This window comes from Eretmochelys imbricata, chromosome 17 (assembly GCF_965152235.1).
Source record: "Eretmochelys imbricata isolate rEreImb1 chromosome 17, rEreImb1.hap1, whole genome shotgun sequence".
Lineage (NCBI taxonomy): Eukaryota > Metazoa > Chordata > Testudines > Cheloniidae > Eretmochelys > Eretmochelys imbricata.
The window spans coordinates 3,607,418-3,625,881 of record NC_135588.1 but is presented as its reverse complement, the minus strand read 5'-3'; the positions used below and the strand labels follow the sequence as shown (position 1 = coordinate 3,625,881).

Sequence of the window (18,464 nt, the reverse complement as noted above, 5' to 3'; positions counted from 1 at the left end):
AGCGGGGTTGGGGGGGAACCTTATAGCTACCTTATAGTTCACCAGCTTTCAGGTTACATCATCTCCTCATTCTTCCAGTGCTCTCCTAGTCCTTGAATGATCTGTATTGCATGTAGGCACATCCTACACGGCCTTATCATCATCACTGGCTGAAGTACTTGCTACTTCCCCTCCCCCTTCCCAAGGATCCAAGATATCAGTGGAGAAGGATTGCGAACAAATGGTGGGGAAATCTTGTGGAGCTGAGGAAGTTCTCATAAGACAGTGCTTGATGGATTAAACTGCTGGCACCATAAAGGGAAACTGAAATGAAATAAAAATACACATACAAAATCATTTGGAAGACTGAGTGCAGCAGTAGACGGAACAGTCAGCATTTTGCAATGCTGCATTCCAGTGCTTTGACCTCCTAATGCCAGCCAACAAAAGCCTTGTTGGGGGAAATGTTAAATCAATGGCCTGAAAACTGACAGTTTTTAATAAAAACTTGCCTTCATGTTAAACTAATAACTCAAAGCAAAAATCCTGCTCTTGGCTAGGTGTGGCAGGTCTCTGCTCCACTGGTTAGTACACAAATGGCTCTTTGCCAACATGCTTCATGATTGACATGTAGGAATGAGAAAGGAATCCAGTCCCCAGAGCTCATGCAACCCAGGGCTGCTCTGTTGAGATGACCAACAAGGTGGCCCAAACTAGTAGTGGTGATTTTAGTCCTGTTATACTTCTAGGAACTGGACTGAGGCTCACCACACTCCTTCATCACAGGCTACCATCAGACAGTAACACATTCCAGTCATTACTCAGCCTAGGCAGGACTCAAATCTGTGACCTGGAGAAGAAAAAGTTTCTTGTCTCCTTAGCAATCCTCTGAGCCAATCAGTCCCCTCTGACTGATCCCGTCTCAAACCTGGAGTCTGACTATGCATAGTGATGATCAGAGGTGGAATATTTGCAATGAGCAAGTTACATGCCACTGAATCACTACAAGAAGCTCAAATGTCCCAGTTGCAACAGAACTCTGGAGCGCACTATAGACGATGTTCTGCTCTCCAATTAGTTTCACACATGTTCACCACCCCACAGATGCAGCATTGAGCACTGGCTTCCAGAAAGTTTAGCATTGCTGAGTCACCTCTTAGCACTGTTAAGTGCTCTCAGGGAATTCTGAACAGAAGGTGCCCTGTAGATTACTGGGCTGCTCTTTAAATAGCATATACTCTTCTAAGTCACCTGGCACAGACTGTATTCTCCACAGGAAATGGAGTTAAGGTATGGCCCACACTAGAGTCTAGACAGGTTGTTTGTGCCTCACTCAGGAATCAAGAACACTTTTTGCATGGAAAGCTTAAGCCCTGCATCTCCCTGTGCAGGAGGTCTGGGTAGCACCCTATTGCACTGTTGCAAACCCTGCTGAATGCTTAGGGAGCTCCAGGATCTCCACAGTGGCATATCTTTTCATTCTACCAATACTTGGGATGGGGGAAGGGGAGAGGGACAGGGAGGACAGACCCAAATCAAGCAGCTGAGAGCAAGTCCAGCTAGGGTCCGGCAATTAAAGAAGCTGAATGTCATTTGCAAGGCTTTGTTCTTGAATGGCAACTTCAGCAGATAGAGCAGCCTCTTTCCCTTTGCTCTGTTTAGAATGGATCCTCACTGTATTGACAGGACTGAGCAAATCTATAATACCAGGCTGACTTACCGCACAGCTATCAGTAGGATCTAAATGAATGGCAAGACTAGCTTATGCAGAGGTGGTTCGCCAGGTACCTGAGGATAAACAAAGAGTGTTTATTCCCACATAGGGAAAGATGGCTGAATAAGACTGATAGGAGAATAAGGTGTTGAGTGTGAACCAGTCTGACATCACCGAAGACCTAATGAGATGGTGCACAATGGCCCTCAGACAAAGCCTAGACAAAGCAGGGAAAGACGTCACTGCCACCCACCTATAGATGGCTCAGATGGCAGCAGGTCGCAAAGCAAGTCCAGCCATGGGATGAGGATTCCACCAACTGGCTACGTTTGCTCCAAGAGAGTCCAGGGCAAGGTAACACAAGCACATACGGTGAATTTAGTCTAATCCCAAATGGTAATATGGCTATGTCACAAATCCACTCTGTTATAATGGTACAGTTGCCTTGTGTGTGCACGTAAGTACTGACAAGGCAATAAAAAGCAAGGGTCAGTGGCTCTTAACCTTTGCCCAGTTGGCTTTCCTGTTTTAACCCCTCCCTATGTGGTCCACGCGTCTGGCGGGGTTGTGGGGAGGGAGAATTCCACTGAATAACAGTGAGCTCATGCAAAATGAAAATGTAACAACAGCCCAATGCTCCCTTTCCTGCAGGACGAGGTGGATTGTAAGGCTTTGGAATTGGTTTTAACCACACTCTTGGGGACTATGTATGTACAAACCTCAGTGCTGGTGAGGTTTTTTTTTTTTATTGTAATTGAAGGAAGTAAAATTATAAAAAAAAAATGCAGCAAAGCTTCCATGGGGAAAACACAGGATCCTATGAGATACATGATTGTGGTTTGGGTTGTTACAAGATCTTGGCAGTCCTGGCTAATCCCTTTAGTGCTATCCAATCACTGTGAATGGATTTGGCATCCACTACAGCAACAGCAACTGTGGGGAATTAAATCATCAGATAGGGCATGTCCGGTTTACAAGTCAAGGAGCCTTATAATGCATTTAATAAAGAAAAGCTGCTTGAAAGAAAAACTGGTTGGACTCTGCTAGAGCCACACTCCCGGCTCCCAGACAGCTTTAGAAGACAGCAAAAGTGACTGGAGGCATCAGGGAAGTTACATACAAGGGAACACTGGAAAAGAGAAGAGTAGGAGGCGATATAATAAAATAATGAATTGTATGGAGAAGGCTGGGTCCCCTTTAACCTGTCCCATAGCACAAGAATATTGGGACACAGGCTGAAATTAAAAGGCAGCGAGTTCAAAGCCAGTAAGAGGAACTACTTTTTAAAAAGCTACACAGAATTAAACTGTGAAACTCTCTGTTGCAGAATGTCATTGAGGCAAATGGCAAAGAAATATTTTTTAAAATATTAGACGCCTAAAAAAACCCCTGCTTCTGTAGTTATACACAAACACCAAAAATCCTCATGTTTCAAGGCATAACCTGCTGATCATCAGCTGGAGTTAGGAACCACTTCTCCCACTCATGCATTTCCTCCATAGGATAATATTGCAGTGTTAATTGTGTTGTAGAGCTGTTACACCTTTGCTGAGCAGGAGCAGACGCAGGATGTCACAGGTCAGTTTCCAGCTTGAAGCAGAAATCGGTGAAACAGGATCAAGTATTTTGTTTATAGCTTGTTTATTTACAAGATCTACACTAGTTTTATTTCCTTGGTAACAAATGGGCAACTCCCCTCTTTCAGAAGCCCTAGAGAAAGGAACCGCTGCCTTATCCCAAGAAGCAGCTTCCTTGGGCCTCTATGTTTCTCTAGGGTCTCACGCAAAACTAACTATTAAATACAGTTCTCTCCCACTGCCCCCAACTCCTGAGGATTTTCCCTGGGAAACTCCTGCAACTCAAAACTCCTCCTCTGGGGGGGCCTTCCAAGATGAACCTGATTGTCAGCCTTCCTTTTGTGCAGCTGTTTTGGAATTCAAAGGAGCCTCAGAGCTTTAAGTGCCACACAAAGGCAAGTACTTTAACCCCCACAAGTCTCCTTAATGAGCATCTCATCTGGGTACTTATACATCAATAAACCCTATTAGACAAACCATTAGCACATTTCAGCATAAAATGGAGCTTTGCTCCTGCCTATGAAGCAGTTAGCAATGGCCATTGTTGGGGACAGAACACCTTACGACAGCCAATATCAAGTTTGTCTACACAGGGAAATTATTCCAGAATAAGGTAGGATGTGAATTTACAGCACTATAGTTATTCTGGAATAATTCAATTATGTGAATGCTTTTATTCCAAAATAAGAGTGCCTCTTTCCAATTTAACTTAATCTAGCTAAATCAGAAAAAGGCACTCTTATTCCAGAATCAGAGTGTCCACATGGGGGGGTTATTTCCAGAATAGTTTATTCTGGTCAATTTCCCATTGTGGACAAGCCCTTAGTCTCTTGCAGTACTACAGTGCACACGACTATAGGAGAGAGTGGAAAAAAAACGGTTACTTACTTTCTCATAACTGACAGGTTTCAGAGTAACAGCCGTGTTAGTCTGTATTCGCAAAAAGAAATGGAGTACTTGTGGCACCTTAGAGACTAACCAATTTATTTGAGCATGAGCTTTCGTGAGCTATAGCTCACTTCATCAGATGCATACTGTGGAAACTGCAGCAGACTTTATATATACACAGAGAATATGAAACAATACCTCCTCCCACCCCACTGTCCTGCTGGTAATAGCTTATCTAAAGTAATCGTCAGGTTAGGCCATTTCCAGCACAAATCCAGGTTTTCTCACCCTCCACCCCCCCACACAAATTCACTCTCCTGCTGGTGATAGCCCATCCAAAGTGACAACTCTTTACACAATGTGCATGATAATGAAGTTAGGCCATTTCCTGCACAAATCCAGGTTCTCTCACTCCCTCACCCCCCTCCAAAAACCCACCCCCATACACACACAGACTCACTCTCCTGCTGGTAATAGCTCGTCCAAACTGACCACTCTCCAAGTTTAAATCCAAGTTAAACCAGAACATCTGGGGGGGGGGTAGGAAAAAACAAGAGGAAATAGGCTACCTTGCATAATGACTTAGCCACTCCCAGTCTCTATTTAAGCCTAAATTAATAGTATCCAATTTGCAAATGAATTCCAATTCAGCAGTTTCTCGCTGGAGTCTGGATTTGAAGTTTTTTTGTTTTAAGATAGCGACCTTCATGTCTGTGATTGCGTGACCAGAGAGAGTGAAGTGTTCTCCGACTGGTTTATGAATGTTATAATTCTTGACATCTGATTTGTGTCCATTTATTCTTTTACGTAGAGACTGTCCAGTTTGACCAATGTACATGGCAGAGGGGCATTGCTGGCACATGATGGCATAAATCACATTGGTGGATGTGCAGGTGAACGAGCCTCTGATAGTGTGGCTGATGTTATTAGGCCCTGTGATGGTGTCCCCTGAATAGATATGTGGGCACAATTGGCAACGGGCTTTGTTGCAAGGATAAGTTCCTGGGTTAGTGGTTCTGTTGTGTGGTATGTGGTTGTTGGTGAGTATTTGCTTCAGGTTGCGGGGCTGTCTGTAGGCAAGGACTGGCCTGTCTCCCAAGATTTGTGAGAGTGTTGGGTCATCCTTTAGGATAGGTTGTAGATCCTTAATAATGCGTTGGAGGGGTTTTAGTTGGGGGCTGAAGGTGACGGCTAGTGGCGTTCTGTTATTTTCTTTGTTAGGCCTGTCCTGTAGTAGGTAACTTCTGGGAACTCTTCTGGCTCTATCAATCTGTTTCTTTACTTCCGCAGGTGGGTACTGTAGTTGTAAGAAAGCTTGACAGAGATCTTGTAGGTGTTTGTCTCTGTCTGAGGGGTTGGAGCAAATGCGGTTGTATCGCAGAGCTTGGCTGTAGACGATGGATCGTGTGGTGTGGTCAGGGTGAAAGCTGGAGGCATGCAGGTAGGAATAGCGGTCAGTAGGTTTCCGGTATAGGGTGGTGTTTATGTGACCATTGTTTATTAGCACTGTAGTGTCCAGGAAGTGGATCTCTTGTGTGGACTGGACCAGGCTGAGGTTGATGGTGAGATGGAAATTGTTGAAATCATGGTGGAATTCCTCAAGGGCTTCTTTTCCATGGGTCCAGATGATGAAGATGTCATCAATATAGCGCAAGTAGAGTAGGGGCTTTAGGGGACGAGAGCTGAGGAAGCGTTGTTCTAAATCAGCCATAAAGATGTTGGCATACTGTGGGGCCATGCGGGTACCCATAGCAGTGCCGCTGATCTGAAGGTATACATTGTCCCCAAATGTGAAATAGTTATGGGTAAGGACAAAGTCACAAAGTTCAGCCACCAGGTTAGCCGTGACATTATCGGGGATAGTGTTCCTGACGGCTTGTAGTCCATCTTTGTGTGGAATGTTGGTGTAGAGGGCTTCTACATCCATAGTGACCAGGATGGTGTTATCAGGAAGATCACCGATGGATTGAAGTTTCCTCAGGAAGTCAGTGGTGTCTCGAAGGTAGCTGGGAGTGCTGGTAGCGTAGGGCCTGAGGAGGGAGTCTACATAGCCAGACAATCCTGCTGTCAGGGTGCCAATGCCTGAGATGATGGGGCGCCCAGGAGTTCCAGGTTTATGGATCTTGGGTAGTAGATAGAATATCCCAGGTCGGGGTTCCAGGGGTGTGTCTGTGCGGATTTGATCTTGTGCTTTTTCAGGAAGTTTCTTGAGCATATGCTGTAGTTGCTTTTGGTAACTCTCAGTGGGATCATAGGGTAATGGCTTGTAGAAACTCGTGTTGGAGAGCTGCCGAGCAGCCTCTTGTTCATATTCCGACCTATTCATGATGACAACAGCACCTCCTTTGTCAGCCTTTTTGATTATGATGTCAGAGTTGTTTCTGAGGCTGTGGATGGAGAACCTGGATTTGTGCAGGAAATGGCCTAACTTCATTATCATGCACATTGTGTAAAGAGTTGTCACTTTGGATGGGCTATCACCAGCAGGAGAGTGAATTTGTGGGGGAGAGTGGAGGGTGAGAAAACCTGGATTTGTGCTGGAAATGGCCTAACCTGACGATTACTTTAGATAAGCTATTACCAGCAGGACAGTGGGGTGGGAGGAGGTATTGTTTCATATTCTCTGTGTATATATAAAGTCTGCTGCAGTTTCCACAGTATGCATCTGATGAAGTGAGCTATAGCTCACGAAAGCTCATGCTCAAATAAATTGGTTAGTCTCTAAGGTGCCACAAGTACTCCATTTCTTTTCTCATAACTGTTGTTCTTCGAGATGTGTTGTTCACGTCCATTCCACATTAGGTGTGCACGCGCGCTGCGTGCACGAGCGTCGGAAACCTTTTCCCTTAGCAGCTCCCGTCAAGCCGGCGGGCCCCCCGGCCCCCCGAGTGGCGCCACTGCGCCCCGCATATATACCCCCGCCGGCCCCACCCCCTCCAGTTCCTTTTTGCCGGCGACTCCGACAGAGGGGTAGGAGGGTGGGTGGTGGAATGGACGTGAACAACACATCTCGAAGAACAACAGTTACGAGAAAGTAAGTAACCGTTTTTTCTTCTTTGAGTGCTTGTTCACATCCATTCCACATTAGGTGAATTACAAGCTTACCTCTGGAGGAGGGTAGGAGTCATGGAACAACTGCTCGGAGGACCGCTCTGCCAACTGCCGCGTCCTCTCTGGCCTGCTGGTTGACTGCACAGTGGGTCGTGAAGGTGTGCACCGAGGACCAGGTGGCTGCTCTGCAGATCTCCTGGATCCGGACCTGTGCCAGGAATGCCGTGGAAGTCGCCTGTGCTCTGGTTGAGTGGGCCGTGACCGCCGGGGCCGGAACACCTGCAAGCTCATAGCACACCCGGATGCAGCTTATAATCCAAGATGAAATCCGCTGCCCCAACACTGGGAGGCCTTTTAACCTCTCAGCCGCAGCCACAAACAGCTGCGCGGATTTGCGAAAGGGCTTGGTGCGCTCCAAGTAGAACGCCAGCGCTCGACGCACATCCAAGGTGTGCAAGCTGCAGTGACTCGGGTCCGTATGGGGTTTCAGGAAGAACACCGGCAGACAAATGTCCTGGCCCAGATGGAATTGGGAGACCACCTTAGGGAGGAACTTGGGGTGCGGCCAGAGCTGCACCTTGTCCTTGTGAAATACTGTGTATGGTGGCTCAGAAGTGAGGGCCCTCAGTTTGGACACCCTTCTCGCTGAGGTAATGGCAACCAGAAACACCACCTTCCAGGAAAGGTGGACGAGAGAACAGGTAGTGAGGGGCTCGAAAGGGGGTCCCATGAGTTTAGAAAAGACCAGGTTAAGGTTCATGGAGGGACTGGGGGGCAGGAGTACGGGAACACACTCTCCAACCCTTTAAGGAACCGCCCCACCATTGGGTGAGAAAACACCGAGCCCCCCCGAGAACCCCGGATGGAAGGCGGAGATGGCCGCCAGGTGCACTCTGAGTGAGGACGGGGCTAGCCCTTGCTGCTTGAGGTGCAGGAGGTACTCCAGAATGGCCTGCACCGGCCGCACCTGTCGGGGTTCACACCAACATGAGAACCTTTTCCACTTGGCCATATAGGCCCCCCTTGTAGAGGGCTTTCTACTGCCAAGCAGAATCTGCTGCAGAGGAAGGGAGCACTGGCTCTCCAGGGCGTTTAGCCACAGAGCCTCCACGCCGTCAGGTGCAGTGACTACAGATCGGGGTGGAGAAGCCACCCGCCGTCCTGTGTAATGAGGTCCCGGTGTAGGGGCAGGACTACGGGGGCATCCACCGACAGCTCTAGGAGCTATGTGTACCAGTGTTGGCGGGCCCAGGCTGGGGCGATGAGGATCGCTGCTGCCCTGTCCCTGCGCACCTTGAGCAGGACCTTGTGCACCAAGTGGAGCGGGGGGAAGGCATACATCAAGCCCCCTCTCCACGGGATCGCAAACGCATCCGCAAGTGAGCCCGGGCTGCGGCCCTAGAACAAGCAGAAACGCGGGCACTGGGCGTTGGCCCTGGTGGCAAACAGATCGGCCCGGGGAAACCCCCACCTGTGGAAGAGCAAAAGCACGACATCCACCCTAAGCGTCCACTCGTGCATATGGTACGACCTGCTGAGGGAGTCCGCCAGCTCGTTCCGCACCCCCGGGAGAAGGACGCCTCAAGGTGAATCGCATGGGCTACGCAAAGGTCCCAGAGGAGGAGAGCCTCGTGACAGAGTGGCGAGGAACGAGCCCCACCCTGCTTGTTTATATAAAACATGGCAGTAGTGTTGTCTGTCAGAACTGTCACGCTGTGACCACTCAGAGTGGCATGAAAGGTCTGGCAGGCGACACGAACCGCCTGGAGATCCTTCACATTGATATGGAGCGACCGCTCTGCCTCGGACCACAACCCCTGCGTCATGAGGTCCCCCAAGTGGTCTGACGCGTCTGTCACCAGCATCAGGTCCAGAAGTGGGGCGGCAAAGGGGATGCCTTCGCAAACCACAGGCTGGAACTGTCACCACAGCAGGGAGTCCAGCACATCCCTTGGGGCTGTCACTACCAAGTCCAGGGGGTCCCTGCCTGGGCGGTACACCCGAGCGAGCCACGCCTGCAGAGTCCTGAGTCTCAGTCTGGCATGCCTGACCATGTGTGTGCCTGCTGCCATGTGGCCCAGCAGTCGCAGGTACCACCTGGCTGTTGTTGTTGGAAACTGGCGCAGGGAGGCCACTGCTTGTTGGAGAGCCCGGAATCGGGATACCGGAAGGCTTGCCCTGGCCTGCACTGCGTCCCGGACCGCCCCTATGAATTCCACTCTCTGCGTGGGTATGAGCATTGCCTTGGGGATGTTGACCAGGAGCCCCAGCTCGCAGAACAATCTCAGGGCCACCTCCACATGGCCCTACACCTCTGCCTCGGATCGGCCCGCCAGGAGCCAGTCGTCGACGTACGGGTCCACCCGGATTCTCTGCCTCCGTAAGAAGGCTGCCACCACTGTCATCCACTTCGTGAACACCCTTGGGGCTGCGGCTAGACCGAACGGGAGAACCGCAGACTGATAATGTTCTCAGCCCACGGTGAAGTGTAGGAACCACCGATGTGCTTGGAAAATGGCGATATAAAAGTACGCATCCTTCATGTCGAGGGCAGCGTACCAGTCCCCCGGATCCAGGGAAGGGATGATGGTGCCCAGAGAGCCCATGCAGAACCGGGCCTTGACCGGGAATTTGTTGAGCCTGTGCAGGTCTAGGATTGGGTGAAGGCCCCCTTTGGCCTTGGGCATGAGCAAGTACTGGGAGTAGAACCCTTTTCCCCTTAGGCCGTGAGGCACCGCCTCTACCGCCCCCGCCTGTAGCAGCGAGCGGACTTCCTCCTCTAGGAGATGTTCGTGAGAGGGGTCCCTGAAGAGGGACAGGGAAGGGGGGTGGGAGGGAGGTGAACTGCAGCGAGTACCCGTTCCGCACCGTGCGTAAGACCCAACGGTCCAACATAATGGTGGACCACGCACAGGAGAAACGGGACAGGTGGTTCAGGAAACAAAGGGACAGATCTGGTGACTGGTCTGGTACTCTGTCCTTGAGCGCACCTTCAAAAGTCTGGCTTACCTGGCTGGGGTTTGTGCTGGCCTTGGTTCTGGCCCAGCGCATTACTGTTATTGCGCCGTTGCCTGTTATCCCTGCCTCGCCTATGGTAAGGCTCATGCCTATGACGAGGCTGGTACTGGCATTGAGGGGGAGGCTGTGGCTTAAAAGGCTTCCTCTGGGTCACCGGGGTGCGCATACCCAGCGACTTGAGCGTAGCCCACGAGTCCTTGAGGCTATGCAGCCTCGCATCGGTCTAATCCGAGAAGAGCCTTCGAAGGGGAGGTCCTGGAGTGTATTCAGGACCTCAGGGGGCAGGCCTGACTCCTGGAGCCACGCCGAGCACCTCATGACCACCCCTGACTCAATTGTTCTAGCCACCGCGTCTGCCGAATCCAAGGAGGCCTGGAGAGAGGTCTTGGCTACTGCCTTGCCCTCGTCCACCAGGACCGTGAACTCCTGTTGGAAACCTTGCAGGAGGTTGTCCTTAAACTTCCCCACGGCCTCCCAGGAGTTGAAATTGTGCCTGTTGAGGATGGCCTGCTGGTTAGCAATCCTCAACTGAAGGCCCCCAGATGAGTACACCTTTCTACCAAAAAGGTCCAGGCGTTTCGCCTCCTTGGCCTTAGGGGCCGGGGCCTGCTGCCCATGGCGCTCCTTTTCATTCACTGCCAAAACCACTAGGGAGCATGGACTCGGGTGGCAGAATAGGAACTCATAGCCCTTAGATGGAGCAAAGTATTTACGCCCCACTCCTTTAGCCATTGGAGGTCGGTGTCTGCCATATAGTCTTATAGATAGACTGAACGGTCTTAATGAGCGGGAGCGCTATTCTGGATGGCCCTTTGGGGCTCAAAATGTCCACCATGGGGTCCTCCTGCTCAACCGTCTCCTCGGCCTGCAACCCCAAATTTTGGGCAACTGTGCGCAGCAGTTCCTGGTGGGCTCTATGATCTATTGGCAGAGGGCCGGATACCTCTGTACCTGCCACCGCCTCATCGGGGGAAGACGAGGAGGTTAGCTGCTGCTCGATCCCCTCTGGTTGGTCCTCCTGTTCCCCATCTCCCGTGGCAGGGGCCCCCGGCTCAGGCTGGGGCGGGAGTCCATGGGACGGTCTAAGCTGGGGGGATGCTGGAAGCCTGGATACTGCTGCCTCCGGCACCGTCTGGCGTCGGTGCGGGGACCGGGACTGCCGCACCGAGTAACTTCCCCTGGATGGGGTGCCTTGGAGCTCCTGATAGGCCCAGGGGGTCCAGAAGGGCCAATGGCCTGGCAGCCCCCATTGACGTTGCCAGCTCCCCTAAGGGTCCCTGCTGTCCGGGCCCCGGTGCAGGTAGCTATAGCGGCCGGAGCCAGCGCCGGACTGCAGCGACGCCGATCGCGAAGGCCATGGCGGTGCCAACGATCTGGCCAGCGGGAGAATGAGCGGCTCCTGGCTGAGCGGGACCGGGACTGGGACTGGGACCAGTGCCGGCATTCCCTGGACCGGGACCGTCTGCGGGAGACCTCTGGTGAGGGCCGTCTCAGCTCCTCCCGGTGCCAGTCTCTGGGAAGTGCCAGAGAGCGGTGTGCCCTTCCTGGCGCTTCTGTGTGTCGACCTGCTGCTGGTGCCGCAACCTCCTTCTGGGCCGCTGGCAAGTGCGAGTCTGCGGAGTCGGAGCTCGACTGGGACCAAGTCCGGGAGCGGTGCCAGGATGGTCTCCTTGAGTGGCACACCATTGCCGGCTTACCCCTCGACGGCACCCGAGGCATGGGTGCTGGAGGGGGCTCGCCACCGACAGCTTGATGAGGTCCTTTGCGGCTTCAAAGGTGCCAGGCGTAGAGGGCTGATCTGTTATGCCCTCGAGCCCATTGTCCACACTGAGCTCACTTAGGTCTGGGCTCGGTGGGGCTTGTGCCGCTGGGACCGCCTGTATCAGCACCAGTACCGCGGCCTTCCTGCTGTTGTGGTTGCTCGGTGCCTTGGGAGGCACCAGCCTCCTGTGCAGGGAACGACCACGCCTTCCTTTAGGCTGCACCGGGGGCTGCACCGGGGAGGACGATTGGTGCTGGGGCCTAGCCTGGTGCTCCAGGGCCGACAGTTTACGGTGCTTCGCCAGTGCCGGGTCTCATGACGGCTCCGGGGCACTACGCACCGATAAAGCCTGAGCCAGCGTCGGGTGCTCTGGGCCCGGCGGCTGCAATGTGGCCTCCATCAACGGTTGTTTTAGGCCAAAGTCTCTTTCTTTCCTTCTCCTTGGCTTGAACACTTTGCAAATCCTACACCTTTCACTTTGATGTCCATCCCCCAGGCAACGTAGACATGAGACATGGGGGTCACTAACTGGCATAGGTTTGCGGCATGTGGCGCAAGCCTTGAAGCCGTGGGCCTGCGGCATGCCCCGCGGCCTGGGGCCGGAGGCTTCCAAGCACCTAATCACTTAAGTGTTCACAGTCGATATGTAAACGAACTGCTAACAGGTACTCTAAAGGCTAAGGGACTGCTCTTCTTCCAGAAAGAGAGAGAGAGAGGTTGTTCCAACGCCGCCACGGATGGTAAGAAGGAACTGGAAGGGGTCGGGCCGGCTGGGGTATATATGTGGGGCGCAGTGGCGCCACTCAGGGGGCCCACGGGCCCGACGGGAGCTGCTAAGGGAAAAAGTTTCAGACACTCGTGCATGTGGCATGTGGAATGGACGTGAACAAGCACTCGAAGAATAAGTCCTTCATTCATTTAGCAAAGACTGTTTCCTACTGTATGGAGGAAACTCCAGATCCAGCCAGATACAGTTTGCCAGGATTCATGCTGCAGGAACACCAGACATTAGAAAGATCAAGGTATACTGTTCCTCATTCATCCATAACCAATATCACCAAGGTAAATAAAGATATTGAGACATGATGGATAGAACAGAATCAATGCACAGCACAACAGATGCATTTGTACTAAAGGTATGTTTGATGCAGAAGGGAAGTTAAAGGTTGGGGATTCATAGAGCAAAACTCCAGAGACACAATCTAAAACAAAGTCCTGGTGAAGATGCAAGAACACCAGAGCACAGAACCAGAGCTCTTAGAGAGGAGCAAGGCCTATAAGGATTGAATGAGCTAATGCACCCACTTCCCCAGTGGAAGACTGGTTTACAGTATTACTACTGGACTAACCTCAGTTGGAAAGCCTGTATAACCTCAGTTATAGAGTAGGTCAATGGAGTTACTGCAGATTTAAAGGTTTCAGAGTAGCAGCCATGTTAGTCTGTATTCGCAAAAAGAAAAGGAATACTTGTGGCACCTTAGAGACTAACAAATTTATTTAAGCATAAGCTTTTGTGAGCTACAGCTCACCTCATCGGATGCATTCAGTGGAAAATACAGTGGGGAGATTTATATACATAGAGAACATGAAACAATGGGTGTTACCATACACACTGTAACCAGAGTGGTCACTTAAGGTGAGCTATTACCAGCAGGAGAGCAGGGGGGAAAAGCCTTTTGTAATGATAATCAAGGTGGGCCATTGCCAGCAGTTGACAAGAACGTCTGAGGAACGGAGGGGGGACGGGGGGGGGGGGGAATAAACATGGGGAAATAGTTTTACTTTGTGTAATGACCCATCCACTCCCAGTCTCTATTCAAGCCTAAGTTAATTGCTTTTTATTTGCAAATTAATTCCAATTCAGCAGTCTCTCGTTGGAGTCTGTTTCTGAAGTTTTTTTTGTTGAAGAATTGCAACTTTTAGGTCTGTAATGGAGTGACCAAAGAGACTGAAGTGTTCTCCAACTGGTTTTTGAATGTTATAAACTGATGTGACTGGGACCAGAATATGGCCTGTATTCTGGTACCCACTATTTCCCTTGGGAAGCTATTCCCTAGTGATGCAGATCTCACTTTCAGGACTTTTTCCATTATGTCCCCCACTAGATTCTCCTTTGCTTAGTTTTATCCCATTACTCGTAGTTACAACCCCTTGAATGACTCTGAAGAATTCCTCTCCCGACCCTTGGAGTCGGCAACATTTAGGTACAGCACTAGTAGAAAATTACTATTCTCCTCCCCAGCAAAGGCTTGATTCCAGGCCCAATGAAGCCCATTAATGAGAGCTTTTCCACTGACTTCAATGGGCTTTGGATCATCTCTAAAGTTGACAACTGGCCACACCATAGCGAAGATGCTACTAACTGTCCAAAAACGTTGCTAACAGACTCAGGGTTGCCATTGCTGCCTTGTGCCCTTCCAGAACTTCGGGAGCGGATACCCTTAAAACCTCTGAAAAGCAGGGAAATACAACATTAAGGTAAATACCACCCTTGCAATGCCACCTTAACACTGACCCCTTGAGCTAGCAATAGCCACTGGGAATGACTCAGAAAGGGTGGTGCCATTAATAAGCAGACATGAGGAAGGACCATAAGAACATGCCCTTCTTTGTGTTGTGTTCCACTCCACAAATTTGAATTCCAGCATTTATCTGCATTCCATGCCACGTAGCTGTATTGGGATCAGTTGGAGCAAGTTGGAAGAGCTGTCATTGTGATATGCAGAGTGGTGTAAGTATGCCTCATTTCAACACCATATTCCATATTGTGTCAGCGGAGGTGCACAGGAGTGCTGACAATCCCCATGGCAAGAAGACAATCAGGCTGGGATACAAGACAGTGGTCTCCAGGGCTTAGCAAGAGGTGCGTGAAGGCAATGTTTCAGAGGAATCCTCAGGGCAAGTCTGGGGTGGTTTGTGCTGAGTAAGTTCTGTGTCTGAGTGTAGGCCAGGTGCAATTAACTATCGATTGCTGTGCCTGACTTAATCTCAAGATTTGCCTTAGCAAAGAGGTGTTACTTTGTCCTAGTGTTCCTGTGCTCTGTTCCTGAAGAATGCTATCACATCTGTAAGGGTAGAGGGCTAGTATGTGTCTTATTGGTGTGTTGCTCAAAGAAGGCAGAATTAAGGTTGAGTTGTGAGGGCGGAATGCACCTTAACTATGTATTTCCTGGTTTTTAGAGGTTTAAGCGCAGATGAACTCACATTCAGGGTCAAACTCTGCCCCAGCCCCTCTTGCAGCATACCAGTTTTCAAGACAATCTCCCTACACATGTAAGTTTTAGGGCACTTAGATTATCATCATCATCATCTGCTTATTGGGAAAAGAGGAGACTGTATCTGAGAAACCCCTTGACCAAATGACCCCAACTTGCACCACAAACTCCTCATTTCCTATTCCTAGCATGTCCTTCTATAAATAACCTTCTTTCATGTGATGAGCAGCCAAGAGGCATATATCAGGGTTGGTTTTTTTTACTCCAGACTTACCAAATATGATCTTACTGTAGATACCCCCCTCAGGGTTCTTTGGCACTGCACAGCAGCAATCTCTTCTGTGAGAAATGGAGAGTGTAACAAGGTGCTGAGTGATTTAGGGAAAGCTGGAAAAAAGGAGGAGACCATGCTGGAAGAACTGGTGGCTTCTTTCAGTCCCTTCACAGTCAAATATTAATAGATGCACGTCCGAACTGAACTTCCAGACGCTGCGAGGTTTGCCGATTGCTGGAGAGAAAGCAGAGAACAGACTCCCGTCTCCCAAAATGAGTCAATCTGATTCTTGGCTAAAAAAAATGTTTTAAGAAACCTCAAAACAAGGCAGCCCATTATGATTCCCCCACTCCAAGTACTAGTGTGGATAGTACCTCTCCTACAGTCTTCATTTCAGTTACCCTGAAGCACCACAGGTTGTCACAGCACAGCTCATCTGCTCTGCACAAGCCCAGCATATCCCCAAGGTTGGGCCAGTGTGAGCCAGCAGTAAAGTCATGCACAAACAGAGCTCTCTTGCAGGTTTTTATTGTGAGGAAGCCACAGTTAAACAGATTTTAAAAATAAACAGGAGATTTTATACCAAGAGAGAAATAAGGTCATTCAGGATAAACAAAAGCACAGGCTTTCCAAGCTCAGCTACAGAGCCACTTTTGCTCAAGAACCTAAGTTAGTTGATTCCCTCACTTAAACTGTTTTCTCTTGCCTGAGTCCCCACTTAGGAAGCCTCGTTAACTCAACCCTTTCCACCTGCTCCAGTGTGGGGAGCAGGCTAGATTAGCCATTAACTCCCTCTGCTGCGGCCTATATGAACAGCTTGTGGTGATGGTCACAGAAATGCAGTTAAGCAGAATGGCTATGTTAATAAATCTTTAGACTTGCGAACAAATAGGCTCATCTACACTATAGGTTCTCACAGCATCTCCTCTCTTCTCAGTGATCAGGTCCCTGCTCAAGGGCATGACACCTGGAAGCCACACAAATAAGTCAACCAGAATTAACATTCACTACAATACCCACTGCTCCAGGTTTCAGAGTAACAGCCCTGTTAGTCTGTATTCGCAAAAAGAAAAGGAGTACTTGTGGCACCTTAGAGACTAACCAATTTATTTGAGCATGAGCTTTCGTGAGCTACAGCTCACTTCATCGGATGCATACCGTGGAAACTGCAGCAGACTTTATATACACACAGAGATCTTTCCACTGCTCCAGGGTTCCTGACGCTAGCCTCCCACTGGTATAACTACCGTAGTTACCCTAGATTTACTCCAGTGTAAGTGAGATCATGTTCAGACCCTGTGTTTGATCTTTTCTTGTTCTGGTTGGCTGCACTTTTGCCACTAGTGACCAAACTTACAACACGCTGAGCACCTTCAGTTTTCATCCACAGAGGTACTTTGTATGGAAGAAGTGAACATAGTTTGGTGCCAGTGCAACATGGGACCAACCTTGTGCCTCTAGTCTATTCAAGTCTTTGAAGGTAACAGACACGGTAAAGAAGTGCCTCCTGTGGGCTGACTAACAGACCATTCTAGGAAACTGAACGGGGAGGAACAGATTAGCTCTTTCCCATCCACCACAATATCCTCCCCGGAGAGCTATTTGCAGTATTCCCGGTACATATTTTTCAATGGCGCATACATCTATTTTGACTGTAATTAGTGACAATGTTAAGCCATTATCTCCCCCAGAAAATGACAAGGTTAATCGTTTTGTGAGCTCTCCTTGGTGGAGGAAGCCATTTCCCTCTCTGGTTACCATCTGTTTGAATGATCTCTAGAAATGTGCATGTGGCCAGCTGAGTCACATATAATTATGCTAAGAGATGCTATTGTTTTATGGATGTGATTCCTTCCTGTGAACCAAAATGAATAATCCTCTGCTGGTCAATTTTCACTGGAAATACTGATGCAGTAAATAATGTCGCTTTTATTATTAATAATTTATGTAGTGCTATAGAGCACACAGCACTATAAAGCTGTGGCTCAGTGCCAAACAGATAACAGGTGCCTACCCCAAAGGTCATACAATCTAATGGCCTGATCCTGTGAGGTAATGCATACCCTCAACTCCCTATGATGTCAACCAAAAATCAGACGGCTGAGAATTATTCTTTTCTGTTTCATAGGTAGTGTTCACATCCATCAATTGACAGCGTCTCTCAGGAGCTTTATTAAAGGTGACTCAGCTGGACCACACACATGCCTCGTACAGTATGATGGTTTTGGATTTGTCTGCAATAAATCTATAAATACTGTATGTGCTGTGAGTTTGTCTTAGTACTGTAAAGTTGGGTACTGCATTAATAAATTGTGATAATTCACTATCGTGTTTGTCAAGAAATGTTCCCAGAAAAGAGGGACAAACATTTGAAGGTTTCAGAGTAACAGCCGTGTTAGTCTGTATTCGCAAAAAGAAAAGGAGTACTTGTGGCACCTTAGAGACTAACCAATTTATTTGAGCATGAGCTTTCGTGAGCTACAGCTCACTTCATCAGGTATGTATCTGATGAAGTGAGCTGTAGCTCACGAAAGCTCATGCTCAAATAAATTGGTTAGTCTCTAAGGTGCCACAAGTACTCCTTTTCTTTTTGCAAACATTTGAAGAACAGTGCTGTGATGAACTGGCTAGATCCCTCTGTAGGCTTGCTAAACAGGTTTCTCCAGCAATGTCTCAGTCCTGTGAGGAAAGGGGGGAGAACAAAAGACTCACTAGGGTTTAAAGACACAAAGGCTCTCAAGAATTCAGTTCACTAAAAGGGAGTCCAGGAGAGGTTGGAGATGTCTAGGAGGACAGACCTACCAGGTTCCCTATGTAGAAGACGGAATGACTCCTGATAAAATAGATGTGTGTGTAGGCCTTTTGTTGTTTTAATTCTTTTCTCCTGTTATGCTGTGTTCTTACTGTTCAGATTAAATAATACTTTGCTTTAGAAGGCTGTTTGGGTCATTTATTCACTACTGGTCATAACCCCTGAAGGGAAGAA

The 18,464-nt window shown here is 49.3% G+C and overlaps 1 protein-coding gene across 2 annotated transcripts in view; it reads right to left on the bottom strand.

Annotated features, from left to right (window-relative positions):
• The window catches only part of P2RX5 (purinergic receptor P2X 5), a 55,807-nt gene that overhangs the window by 24,953 nt on the left and 12,390 nt on the right, over nt 1-18,464 (bottom strand). The window contains exon 3 of one of the 2 annotated variants that reach the window (XM_077836528.1): nt 15,479-15,712. The exons of the other annotated variant lie outside the window; for it this stretch is intronic. Within the exon in view, the coding sequence (XP_077692654.1) occupies nt 15,479-15,613 (135 nt within the window). The 5' untranslated portion in view covers nt 15,614-15,712. The remainder of the gene's footprint in view (nt 1-15,478; nt 15,713-18,464) is intronic. 2 annotated transcript variants of the gene reach the window in all.